At 42.9% G+C, this 13,272-nt stretch overlaps 1 protein-coding gene across 3 annotated transcripts in view; it reads right to left on the reverse strand.

Annotated features, from left to right (window-relative positions):
• DNAH14 (dynein axonemal heavy chain 14) overlaps positions 1-13,272 on the reverse strand; it is a 368,675-nt gene that overhangs the window by 150,587 nt on the left and 204,816 nt on the right. For all 3 annotated transcript variants that reach the window (XM_075595506.1, XM_075595507.1, XM_075595505.1), the window contains exons 42-45: positions 11,729-11,981; positions 11,179-11,305; positions 10,509-10,735; positions 5,593-5,709 (exon numbers count right to left, since the gene is read on the reverse strand). In XM_075595506.1, the coding sequence (XP_075451621.1) occupies positions 5,593-5,709; positions 10,509-10,735; positions 11,179-11,305; positions 11,729-11,981 (724 nt within the window). The remainder of the gene's footprint in view (positions 1-5,592; positions 5,710-10,508; positions 10,736-11,178; positions 11,306-11,728; positions 11,982-13,272) is intronic.

Consider the following 13,272-nt stretch of genomic DNA (forward strand, 5'->3'; position numbering starts at 1 on the left):
AGTTACAGTATTTTTAGCAACTGACAACAAACACTAGCAAAATGTACTGGGGGAAGCTTTTTGTCAGGTCTGATTACTATCATCTATGTAGCATAAGCCTGGAGCTACAGTTTACATCCTGCAAGACATTGCAAAATACATAGCCTTGTGAATGAATACAATGTTTCCCAGATATATGCAACGTGTGACTTCTAGGTATTTGAGAGCTTTGGATTTGCAAATATATCGTCCTATGACCACAATACATTTGTCGTATCTACATGTAAGGGGGTCACCCCCGGTTCCCCTGATCTTCCTTTGCCCCCTGCCTTACCCCTGTGGCAGTGGAGGAAGGGGGCGGCGACTTCTCCCGGCGGGCCCCGCCCTCTTGGTTATGGCGCGAGCTTTGCCCATGCGCAAGAAAGATCGCGCACGCGGTCCCCATAGAAAAGAGCTTTGCCAAGGACTACAATTCCCAGCAGCCTCTGGGGACTGCACTTTCACCCTTGTCACAGGCAGCATTGAAGCCAATAGAGCTGGCAGCTTCTCATGCTGCAGAGTTGCAACAATGTTGTGTGCAGACAGGGTTTTTGTCAGTTGGAACAGGCTAGTCAGTCAGAGACCGGAGCAGCCCAGGGAAGGAGGTAGGGTACAGGAGTCAGAGACTCCCTGTACTAGGCCAGTATCCCCAGGGCCCGAGATAGCTCAGCTCCCCAGTAAAGTGAGTGTTGCCAGGGACAGCCCTCAGGTTAGGGACCCTGTCACTTGCATTAGTGGGAGCTGGGGAACAGAAGGGAAGAAAGGCAGCAGCGGACTTAGTGTTAAGTTGCAGGGTGTTGCTGCATGCGCTGATAGTTATCAGTTAAGTGAGTTGGAGTCAGGGAGCTGTGAGGGAAGGAAGGGTGCGGGGAGCGAGTGCAGCTCCTGCACCCATATACAGTAGGTACCCACACCCCAGGTAGGCCCCAACTCCCCACTAGGTTAGTGGGTAAGTGCTGAGGGAGGCCCAAGATAGGGACGCTGCCCTTAGTATAGTGCTGCCTTGTCAGAGTCACGGCTGTCAGTGCTGTGAGGTCTGACAGGCAGGCACCTTGTTGCGCAGCACGTTGGCTGCCAGCATCCAGTGGGTCACAGCTTGTTGCTGCAGGCGCTGGGATTAGTTTAGCAACAGTCAGGACTGGGAAGAGTTAGGGGAGTGGGGCAGGTTATTTAACCCCTGTAGGCCCCTAGGAGTTTCCCCCAAAGCCATTACAGGTTGCTGTGCTGTAGGGACGGCCTATAGTATAGCGCGTGTCACTTAGTGCTGTAGGGACAGGTCCTATGTTAGGGATCCTGTCACGGTAGGGTAGATTAGACAGGGACACAGCGGACGCTGCGGTTCCTGCTAAGAGGTTCGGATCCAAGTTGGGGTCCTCAGAGACTGTTTCCAGGTTGGGATCGCCCCTGGCGGTCCGCGTGCAAGGAGTCCGGTGTAGGATCAGACGGAACCATCACACGACTGATCCTTTGTGAAGCAGTAGGAGATCCGAGCACGGGAGTGCTCGGCAGGTACTATCTAATACACAAGTGCACCAACGGGCCCTTAGTATAAATAGTGACTGCGCAGTCACCCATTGACTCTCTCTGCAAGAGTACGGGACATTGGGTGGGGTTCTTTGGACACTGGGTGGGATCACCTGGTGTTGGGGAAGCGTCCTGCGAGACGTCGCAGTTAGTGTCTCCTCGTGACACCTGTTATTCTATGTGGTCTTGTCTGTTAGTAAAGTCACCAGTTATTATATATAGGCTGTGTATGGTATTATTGATTGTCCTGCGAGGAACCACTCCCCCACGAGGTGGGAGCCATCGCAGGTGGAGGCGCTGCATCGTTGTGAGTGAGTACCCCTAGTATAATTGCCCCAGGTTCCCCGTGGCGGAAGCTCAGCCCTCCTGCGAGCCAACAGGTAATGCACCACACCCGAGTAACAATGTATGTTCTCCTTCACCCCACACTAAATCTGCGATTGGGGGGGGGGGGGAATACCCGTTACATACAATAGGAACACATTTACATAGAATAAATGCGGTTTGTAATCACGTTGGGAGAGCAAAGTCTGTGATAAAGCAATAGGTTTCAGTGTTTGTAAGAACTGCAGAAGCCCTACAAAATATTTCCCGCCATGTAAACCCGGGGACTTCAGCATAGAGATATATTAAAGAAGCAGTCCTAGCTGCCGTTTTTTATTTATTTTTTCATTTTCCCCTTTAAAATGTATATTAATACAATCCACACTGAAGTTTATTGGACTGCATAGAAAATCTGTGAGAATTGATGTCTGGTGGTAGTCCTGCTATCTGCCTTGCAGTAATTCCATGTGGGGCATGACTATGACAGAAGGGGGAGGAAAGGTGTGTGTGTGTGTGTGTGTGTGTGTGTTTAGTTTGAGGCCCAGAGGGAAAAGTAAAGATAGAGTTAAAATAATGCGGTGGGAGAAAGAAGCAGGGTGCTAAGGGAGGAAGAGCTCACCCTCTTTTTATATACATATATATATGTAGCCTAGGCTGGTCCAGACTGCCTCTCTTCCTCCTGTCATGTAAGTCCTGCTAGCTACAGGCTATGACATGTTAATTCTGGGGCTTTTGACCCCCTCCTGCTACTCTCTGAGTGACGGTGGTGGCGGTGACCTGGTGTTTGCCTGCAGCCAATTGTGGTGTAGACACTAGACCCTCCTCTTCCAGATCTCAGAGAGGAAGTGACTAACAATTAACCATCCTGGTCGGGAGGAGGAAGAGACTAGTAGGGCTGTGAGCCTCTCCCATCGGGGATCAGGGTACCCACCCCCAGCCCTTGGGGCTGGGGGAACATCTGATAGATAGAGGGCCCTATACTATCAAGGGGATCCAGCACCATCAATAGGACTGAATCCTAGGATATATATATATATATATATATATATATATATATATATATATATATATAAATAAAACAAAGAGAACTATGGGAAGAATTTATAATAAAAAAATAGAAAGAAATGAAAATATGTGGGAGTTTTTGTTTATTGTCACAGCCGGTGGTGGGGTGGGGTTCAGATTGCACATGGAAAGGATAGATCAGTGATCCACTTGGAAAGAAGGTGGGGAAGGTGTTGCTGGGCTGTGGCTCCAGTGGCCGGTGTGGTGATGTCCTGCCAGTTTGGCTGGTGGTATATTCTATATATTTCCTGCTAGGCTGGTGGGCTTGGGCGTTTATAAAACGCAGGTGGATTGAAACATGTGCAGGTCCAATGTGTTGCTGCTGGTAATTTGGGGAATGTTTTTCTAATAAAAGCTATAGCCATTTTTTCCTAACTTTGGAGTCAGTGTCTGATTGGTTAGGGCTTGGGTTGTTAAGGGACTGAGGGGTTAACATGAGAACTCCTGATGTCATGTTACGTACAGTAAGCAGGCAACTGAAATGCTTTGACTTTCAATAGATTCACTTTTCCACCAAGGTTAATGCCATCAGCAAGCAGTACAGAACAAAACAGGTGTTTTGGGTCTGCCATGCGTGTACCAGCCCTGAGACAACACTTAGCCACGCTAGAGATATAAATCTGTGTTAATCGGCACTATGTCCAGAGGGTGCTCCACAATACGCAGCCCCAGAGGCATAGTTGGACCATCCCCTTTGGAGGGTCCATTGCCGACTCCCATCCAGAAGGCCTTGTTATGGCATTCAGTAGCCTTGATGCGGGTACTGACCACAGATAGAGTAGTACAAGGCCCGACAGGGGCCCACAGGAGATGGAGCACTATCGACGCTACAAAACAGAGGTGTCCTTTAGGTAATAGGAGTTAGTAAAGCCTCAGCACCTTCCTAGCGGGCCGAGATAGGGGGGCAGCTAGGGAAGAGGATAAAAACAGCACATACAGAGAATAGTGATGGTACTATACACAAAGTGATGTACCGTGTAAATGAGACTTTATGGATGATGATTAATAAAGATGCTGTTTGTATGAACAAAGTTGCTGGAGGCCCATCATTGCATTACCAACGCCCAGCCTGCACGAAACCAGCACCCCGACAAGGTAATCAACACTGAGCAAGCCAAGTTAAGAAACCTTTGATGTAAACTTCCTCGGAGCCGGACAACATTGACATGCTCATTTGCAATATTGTCATTGAATGTAACACTTTTGCATATGTAATTAGGCATGCATACCATTTGCATGCTAATTAGCGATCCCAGCATTACATTTAACCAAGACTAAATCGTTGCAATAAAATGAGCGTAATCTCTGCGTGATTTAATTGTCCAACTTTCTGTTAATACTGCAGCAAAATAACTATTTATTTTTTTACCATTAACGCACAGCAATATCAATATTGAAGAGCAAATCTGGGCCTATATTATTTGTACAGTAGCTTGTAATATAAACACACAATACAGGGTATCACAAAAACAGTTTGACGTCACAACAAAGGGATCAAGAAATAGCACATTTCGCAAGCCAGTGATGAATGTGCCTTGTCTAGTTTCATATTCCCTTCTAAAAGGATGGCCTTTTATGCCATGGTAAGAAAATAAGCAAACACCTTCCAGAAAACAAAAGAATACAATTGGATTAAAAGACGACTTCCTATTCTAAAGCAGCAAAACACATTTGCAACGCACCACAAGACATTCCCTTTGTTTGGAGGTGAGAAACAGATACAGTACGTATTTCTCATTGTTTGTGGTTTCTTTGTCCTTTTTAAGATTTTTACATGTGAAAAAATGAGAGCAACGGCACAGATCGGCTTTTTAAAGGAAGGATTGTAGATATACAAGGCTACAGTACGCTGGTACAGTTCAACGCAAAACAAAATAAAGGGATAGAAACAAACTAAAAACCAAATGTAAGATTTGAAATCAGTATGGAGACACCGTTAGAGTATAAGTGAAAAGTACTGTAGAAGCAAAAAAAAAAAAAAACATGTATGATTTTGAAATTGGATGAGATGTATTGGTACTATGAAGATAGTATCAAAAGATTAATACTTGCTGAACTCTTAGGGAACTATGTCTAATACATAAAGAAATGAAGAATAAAGAGTAGCACTCTGTCTCATGTACCATTACATCTGTGTTTATTCTCCAACGTCTCGATCCTCCTCAAAGGACCTTTCTTGAGAACACAAAGATTTTCTGTTATTCTTTTATTTAGAATTAGCTGATAAATTGACACATTTTTAGGGGGAAGAGGTTTGACATGTTGTTGGGAAGCAGTAGTGTCGGCGTATATAGAATATGACCCTAAGGCCGCGTCCATGGTCTGTGAGACCACGCGGAGGAGTGCGTGGTGCGGTCACAATGCCTAAAGGCAATGATCGCGGCCATACACTGCGCGTGTGCCAGTGTGCTGAGCCATGCGGAGTGTGAAGAATCAGATAAATTTGATTCTGCAGCGCGACGGCCAAGTCACATGAGCGGTTCGCCCAATGGGGGTGAACCAGCTCCATGATGTCATGACCACACCCCCAACACGCCCCCCCCGTTGCATCTTCCCAGGCCACAAATCGCTGCAGCTAAAACGCAGGAGACGTCACACGCACGCACACGGTCGCGCGCCCACCGTGGACCCAGTCATTTTAAGACTGCAGATAAACATTACCTCTCTGAATTAAAGAGTCAGTGGAAGGAACCAGGTTTTCCCAAAGCACAAAATGGCTTGTCTGTAGATCAATAAAATAACTGAAGATCGTTCTTTCTCCAAGAGGCATCTTAACACCTGGAAAGGCAGATAAAGCACCATCAAATGTATTAGTAAAGGTAAACGAGTGTGAGATGTAGATGATCAAAAAATGCATTTCTATATATAAATCCCAAAATTAGTTAAACACACATACAGTTTATCCCCGTTTCCAATGTGCATTAAACTGTACTGCCAGAGGCTAATATGTACAATGTATTGCAGCACTCCCGCCTACAAGACTTCTCCCGTGTTGTCCCCTCTCTGTGGCTACTAGTTTGCTTACCTCTCTTTGGAACACCCTAACATGCACCATTAGACTCTCCCTGTTGTTTTCAGACACTTAAAAACATCCACATCACACTTTTATCTTCTTAGACATCTTTTACAAATCCTACCATATACTTTGAATTATCAGAAGCAAAAATCATGACTTCCTGTGACTGTGACAGCAATACATTTGTACAATGGAAAACATTTTAAATACAAGTAGAGAGATCTGGAGCTCGACAGCATAACAAGAGTAAGTGCAGGGAGCATAAGGTGGCTTGTGTAAGGGTTACAGAGGCAGCCGCCGGTATTTGACCACATGACGTTCCAAACTCACGGCCAATTCACCGAAAACCCAACAAGATGGTCCACAGCAGACTTAATGGCCAGTCCATTGGACTAACATAGCGTGGGTCCGTGCGTTTGAATGGGACTCGCGCTGTGTGAATCCTACCGGGTTCTACAGGTCTACCTGATGAGTTGTTGGTCATCGGGAAGCGCAAACCATGTAAGACAGAAATAATATTCTGATGGTGCAGTATATGTGATAAATATGTGAATAAATATTCAAGACTCAGTGTGCAAAATACTCACAAACATAGAGTGAGTGGTGTTCACATAAAAGTATCTTTGAATGGCAGCCCGTCAAAGATGTTACTCTCGGTGGAAAGGTAAGCTCTAGTGACCTTGATAGATAACAAAAGAACCGGACATAGTGCAGACTGTATGGAGAATTTATAAAAAGTAAGTGTAATACAATGCACTCACATGATAGTAAAAGTTTAAAAGCGTTTAGATCACACAAAACGGATCTCAGCAGTGAAAAGGGTGATCTCTCTGCCTCCCCTCTGTCTCAGCGTGCGTGTCACTGATGCGTCTCACCCAAACCGGAAACCGGAAGTGACGTCATCCGCTCACAGGGGCTTCGGTCGCTTGTGGATCTTTACTGGTCAGCGTCACTCTACGCGTTTCACCGCACTCGGTTTCTTCAGGAGTGTTTGCTGACTGGTTCTTGGTAACTAATATACGCTAAGCTGAAGTCCCATTGGTTGTAATTAAATATGGTAATCGCATAACGTTAAATAACTCAATTGAGATAAAATCAGAACATATTATATTAGTCCCACATCGGACATATGTGGGTCTCCAAAGGCACATAATATTTATTCAAACATACAGAGTTGATTAAAATTTAAAATTAAATGTATGATGTTAAAAGATATAATATTAAAAAATATATAATAAAATAATTAGCCATTACACAACAAGAGATATATTTAAACACCTAAAATATCTAGCTATTATAATCAGCTACTTCTAACAACTTATAGTTGGAAAAGATAGGACAAATCTATTGAGGAAATAGAAAAACAAAGTTAGGATAATTTACAGAAAAGTTTTGATGTCGAATTCCAAATTGAAACCCTGAGGGAAAATGGTTTTAAGTTCGAACATCCAAAATGATTCTCTCTTAATGAGGTTTAAATTTCTATTGCCCCCCTACCCCCCCCCCCCCACTCCAATGGGGCATAACCTGTTCTATAGCTTTAAACGAAAAGCTAGCAGGATTAGAATTATGTACTGATAGAAAGTGGTTGGAAACACTATGGGTGGTAAGTTTCCGTTTAATATTTCCAAGGTGCTCCAATATGCGTATTCTAAGCAGGCGAAAGGTCTTACCAATGTATTGCAAACCACAATCACATTCCGCAAAATATATAACAAAACTGGATCTACAATTTAGATGCTGTTTGATGTTATATGATTTATGTGTTACATTTGATTTAAAACTTTGAACTATTTTGGAACTATGCTGACAGGCAGTACACATTTTACATTCATAAAACCCTTTAGGAGGGTCTAGCCAGGTGGAACATCTCACTGCAGTATTTTTCAAAGCACTTGGAGATAGATAGTTTTTAATATTGGGTGCTTTTTTATATACCATCTTAACTCTATCTGCTAGATGTTCCCCTAAAATTGGGTCATTTTTTTAATATCGGCCAATGAGTGTTAAGGATTTTATTAATTTTACTGGCATCTTTATTATACTGTGTAATGAAAGGCACTTGTAAAGTGCCATTCTCTATACATTTTTTATGAGTGGGGATTAGCATCGATTCCCTAGGGGTATCCATTGTTTTAACCAGTGCTCGTTTAACAACATCATCTTTGTAGTGTCTCTCTGCAAACTTCCTAGACAACACAGTGGATTGTTCCTCAAATACGTGGTTGTCAGTACAGTTACGCTTAAATCTGCGGTACTGCCCGTATGGGATGTTAGTAATCCACTTGTTGAGATGGCAACTAGATTGTAGAATGTAGTTGTTGGCATCCACATCTTTAAAATAGTTTTTAGTTTTAATGGAGCCATCTTCCAAATAAATGGTAGGATCTAGGAAGTTTACAGTAGAGCTACTAATGGTGGATGTGAACTTTAGATTGAGTTCATTAGTATCCAGATATATGAGGAACATGTCCAGATCCTCTAACGTACCCTTCCAAACAAAGATGATGTAATCTATGTACCTCCGCCATGTGACCAAATTAGCGTCCAGCCCAGGCCAAGACCATATATATTGATCTTCCCACATGGCCATTAATAGATTGGCATAGCTGGGCGCAAATTTAGTCCCCATGGCGGTCCCACAAAGTTGTAAATAGTATACATCACTAAACCAAAAGAAGTTCTTACTTAAGATGAACTTTATACATTCGACCAAAAAATCAACTTGTATCTTCGGAAATTTCCCTTCCTTTTCCAAAAATAGCCTAACGACTCTACATCCATCATCGTGTTTTATTGATGTGTATAGAGCCGTTACATCTGTGGTAACTAATACATAGTTATCCTGCCATTGGATCTCCCTCAGCATCAAAATTACATCACTTGTATCTTTCAAATATGATTTTTGTTTTTTGACCATTTCTTGTAGATAGCTGTCCACAAATTCTGATAAATTGGCCGTCAGTGACCCAATGCCAGAGATTATTGGCCGTCCAGGAGGGTGCGTAAGATTCTTGTGTATCTTAGGCAAAAAGTAGAAAACGGGGAATATTGGATCCTCCACATTGAGGAATTGGATTTCATGTTCCTCCAATATTCCCTGTTCTCTCCGACCCTCTAATAGAGTTTGTAATTCCTTTTTATAAAGGGCAGAGGGGTTGGATGTTAATTTCCGATATGTACTTGTATCGCCCAAGATTCTATTGGCTACAAGCATGTAATAACTATGATCCATAATTACCACTCCCCCTCCCTTGTCTGCTGGTTTAATCACAATATTCTTATCTGCTGAGAGTTCCTCCAATGCTAATTTCTCATCTTTTGTTAGATTAGAATGGTACTTATTTTTACTAACAAATAGGGCTTCTAGGTCTTTGGTGACCATTTAAAAAAATACTTCTAGGTAGTTAAGAAAGAAGTTGGATTTGGGTTTGAATTTAGAATGAACACAGTCCATAGTATTTAGAATGAACACAGTCCACAGTCCATCACTTATACCGGCACCCCATAACGGGCCTGTAACTCGGGAAGCAGGGGTCCCCGGACCTGAAACCAATGCGGTTCAGCTCCGGAGACCCCCTGCTACAATACTGTATTATTAAAATAAAATAAAAGCCCCGCAATCGCCTGTTAGAGGCGCGCAGGCAGAGTGACTGATTCAGTCTATCACTTACTGAGCGTCTCTTACAGACAGGTGAAGCCCGGTAGGATTCACACAGCGCGAGTCCCATTCAAACGCAGGGACCCCCCGCTGTGTTAATCCGATTGGGCCATTAAGTCTGCTGTGGAAAACTCGCTGGGTTTTTATGGGAATCTCGCAGTTTTCCCGAGATGTGGTCGAATACCGGCAGCTGCCTCTGTATGTCAAGTTAAGTTAAAGGGAGTTATGTAGTAAAGGGTTCCAGCTGTAACACGGGGAAAAAGTAGTACCAAAAAAAACAGCATCAGATTACTAAAAGTCAGAAATCCCTTAAAAATGAATATACATTATACGATAAACCTAGTGGTGCTTTTATCTTGCCAGGGTTGTCCCAAATTTATAGCAGGGAGACTTTGATACATAGATAGTATATTTACGAATAAGTGTTATGCCATAAGCCAGGGGTTCTCAACTCCAGTCCTCAAGACCCCCCAACAGGTCAGGTTTTAAGGAAATCCCTGCTTCAGCACAGGTGGTTCAGTTAGTGGCACAGTCTAAGACTGAGCCACCTGTACTGAGGCAGGGATATCCTGAAAACCTGACTTGTTGCAGGGTCTTGGGGACTGGAATAGAAAACCCCTGCCATAAGCACCTTCTGGAGCTGAAAGTCGTGTTATAGCCCAGTCATGTATGGGCTGTAACATATCTTCGAGACAGAAGATGCATTATGGAATAGCACAGTTTAGTAAATTTGGCCCATAATCTCCAAACAATGCTTTAAAAATAGAGCATAATAAATGCAGGGGAATGCCGCACGAATCTGTATTCACACCTTTACAAACCTGGAATATGCAGGTAATCATTTATATGTAATAAAACAACACATTCAGATAGACAAAGAACACAGAACTATGAACTTACCATGGGTTTTCTCTCCATCGAACAAGTCATGCACAAAGTTACTGAAGTCATATGTTATATTTACCAGAGACTCATCTCTGGCCCTTAATCCAATGAGTAAATCTCCCTCTTCATCTTCTCTTCTTAAAACGCCTCCAAATGCCCATGTGAATGCAAATATATAGAGTTTTCCAAGGAGGGATGTCAATTTTTCAGGATGTTTTTCCAAGAACCACTTCTGTTCTTCCCTATAAAAATAGTCAAATGTGTTAAACAACCAAAACATGGAACACTAAAGTAGTGTATTAGAGGAAAAGGCTTCCATCCTACGTCACAATAACATTCAATGGGCCTTATTTATAAAGCTGCAAAATTGATAATAATAGCATGGTCGAGGGAAAACTGCCATTGACATGTGATTGGCTCTGTAGCTTCATGAATACGGCACTGTGTCTTCCAAGAGTTATTCCACTTCACCTATTAGTCCCGTTCGCCGTCATTGAGACCAGAACGGACTTATGCTGTGAAGCAGCAAAGAGTTTAACAAAGTAGTTATACAATTATGTTCAATTCGGTGGATCTGCTGCTGGTCAAACAACAAACAAAACAGCTAAGACAAGGCAATCGATGATAGAGCCAAACTAATCAGTCTTGAACGTTGCAGTTTAAAATCTTTTGACAATTTTCTTACCTCTCTTTCAGATTTTCAATTGAACGTGGAGAATACAGGCTCTTCAGTTTGCTGAATTGTTGCACCGCTCTGGCGGAGTGAATATTTGGTGTCACAGAACGTTCTTCAGGGGTCTTGTCTTCACCTACTATATATGAAGCACAAAAGCATCTCTATTTTTTGTTATACAAGACTATATGGGGCTTATTCAATGAGCTGAGATAGCGCAGACACAACGCTATCGCACGGAAAGCCCTGCATTGGCACTATTGCTGCTAACTGAATAAGCCATTGTGATGGGAATCTCCCAAGGCACAGAGAAACAAATGATGCTTGTTATGTTGGATGCAGACAGTTGGCATTGCAATGGAAAATGGTGACAGATAGTGTTCAGGTAACAACTGGGCCTTAATAAGTTCCATCATTGCAAGGTATTAATGTATGTATGTACAGTATGTATGTCTTTATATAGCGCCATCCATGTACATAATGCAGTAAAAAAAAGTGACAATAGGAATAAGCACTTCATACATTAATTTAATAAATAAAAAGTCAAGTTGAATTTACTTACGCTGCCCGAAGCCTCCGTTTCTGCTAATGAAAGCAATAAAAGAATCCAGAATTTTGCACAGGTTCATTACAACCCCCACTTCATGCACAGGGAAGGGCAGCATTTTCTTGTGCGCCTTTATGAACGCCAGTCCGTCTCTCACACTCTTGCTGAATAAGCTCTCCAGGTAATCCACACCAGTGAGTGGCATTTTTGCAGTTACTTGAGTTATCCAGGTCTTCACGAAGGGTTGCCATCCCAAATCAACAGGATCCTGTGCAGGAAGATGTCAGCATTTAAACATTCATGTATCGATCACTAGAGAAAAAAACAAATGCACAGCTGCAAAACTGGTGTAAACCATAGCACCAAGCGGATCAAAGGAAAGGAAGACACGGGGACATGTTTCCTTATTTACAGTATACACTTTATGAAAAGATGGAGTTGTGCTGGTGTGACACACTGTGATGTCTACAGTCTGATGTAAAAGAAAGAAGCAAGTCATTACAACTACCATAGAGAAGCTTAAAAGACTATTCGTTTGTGAGTGAATTGATTGACTTGATATAATATTTTGTGTGTGTAATAAAGGCTACTGCACCATAGAGGTCCTTAGGTGTGCTCCCTCATCCTTTCTGTAGAAACATTGACAAATATACTATATGGCACAGATTTGTCCACTAGTTTTGTCCCAGATTTCGAACCCGGGACACTTTGAAGCAACAGTCCTCATTTTCAAAAATACATTTCTTTTTTATATACCAGAACCTGAGAGTCTGCTGACGCCGAGTGTCCATATTGTACCTCTTTTTACCTGTATTACAAGGTACCGGGGGTACCGGAGGTCGGGAGACTGCAAGTCGTCTCAAAGGGACACTGTAACAGGGACATACTGTATCAATGTTTAAATAAAGCAGCCTCAGAGCTCTGAGAATCCAGCAGAGATAGTTAATTGTAGCCACTCAATTAACTAGTCTCCACCTGGACTAATGAGAGCTCTGTAAAAAGCCTCATCTGAGACACAGGGGAGAGATTCCATAGTTCACTTTTGGGCTGACAGAAGGAGAGCAGAGAAGCCTGTACACAGACACTGTCTTGAGCACAAAGGCTCTGATGAGTACAAGACACCCTGTATTTCCTGTACACAGAGGAACCAGGAACCTGACAGAGACTGACATGGAGGGCCACCTGCTTAAGGTACTTCCTGAGACTTTGGGGTGATAGGCTGGTAATGGGAATATCCCTCCAGTCCTGCAGATAGGGTCTGGGGAAACAAGCTAGCCCTTACAAGTGGATAGGGGTTTGTTATTTTGTTGTTTTTGTATGTTTTGCCTGGATAAAGGAACAGGCTCAATAAAGCCAAGATATAATTTCACCCTAAAACAGTCTCCGTTTGCATACCTCTGCACACATCTCTTACAGACACCCCAGTTTGGGACGCAAAAGAAAAAACCTGCAGCGTAGATTGCTGCTTTACCAAACAGCCACATCCCATTCTATAACTAAGTACCATTCTTCCTGGTTATCCAAGCAAACAAATCATATTCATGCCTTGAGTATATATG

Source organism: Ascaphus truei, chromosome 4 (assembly GCF_040206685.1).
Source record: "Ascaphus truei isolate aAscTru1 chromosome 4, aAscTru1.hap1, whole genome shotgun sequence".
NCBI classification, from domain to species: domain Eukaryota; kingdom Metazoa; phylum Chordata; class Amphibia; order Anura; family Ascaphidae; genus Ascaphus; species Ascaphus truei.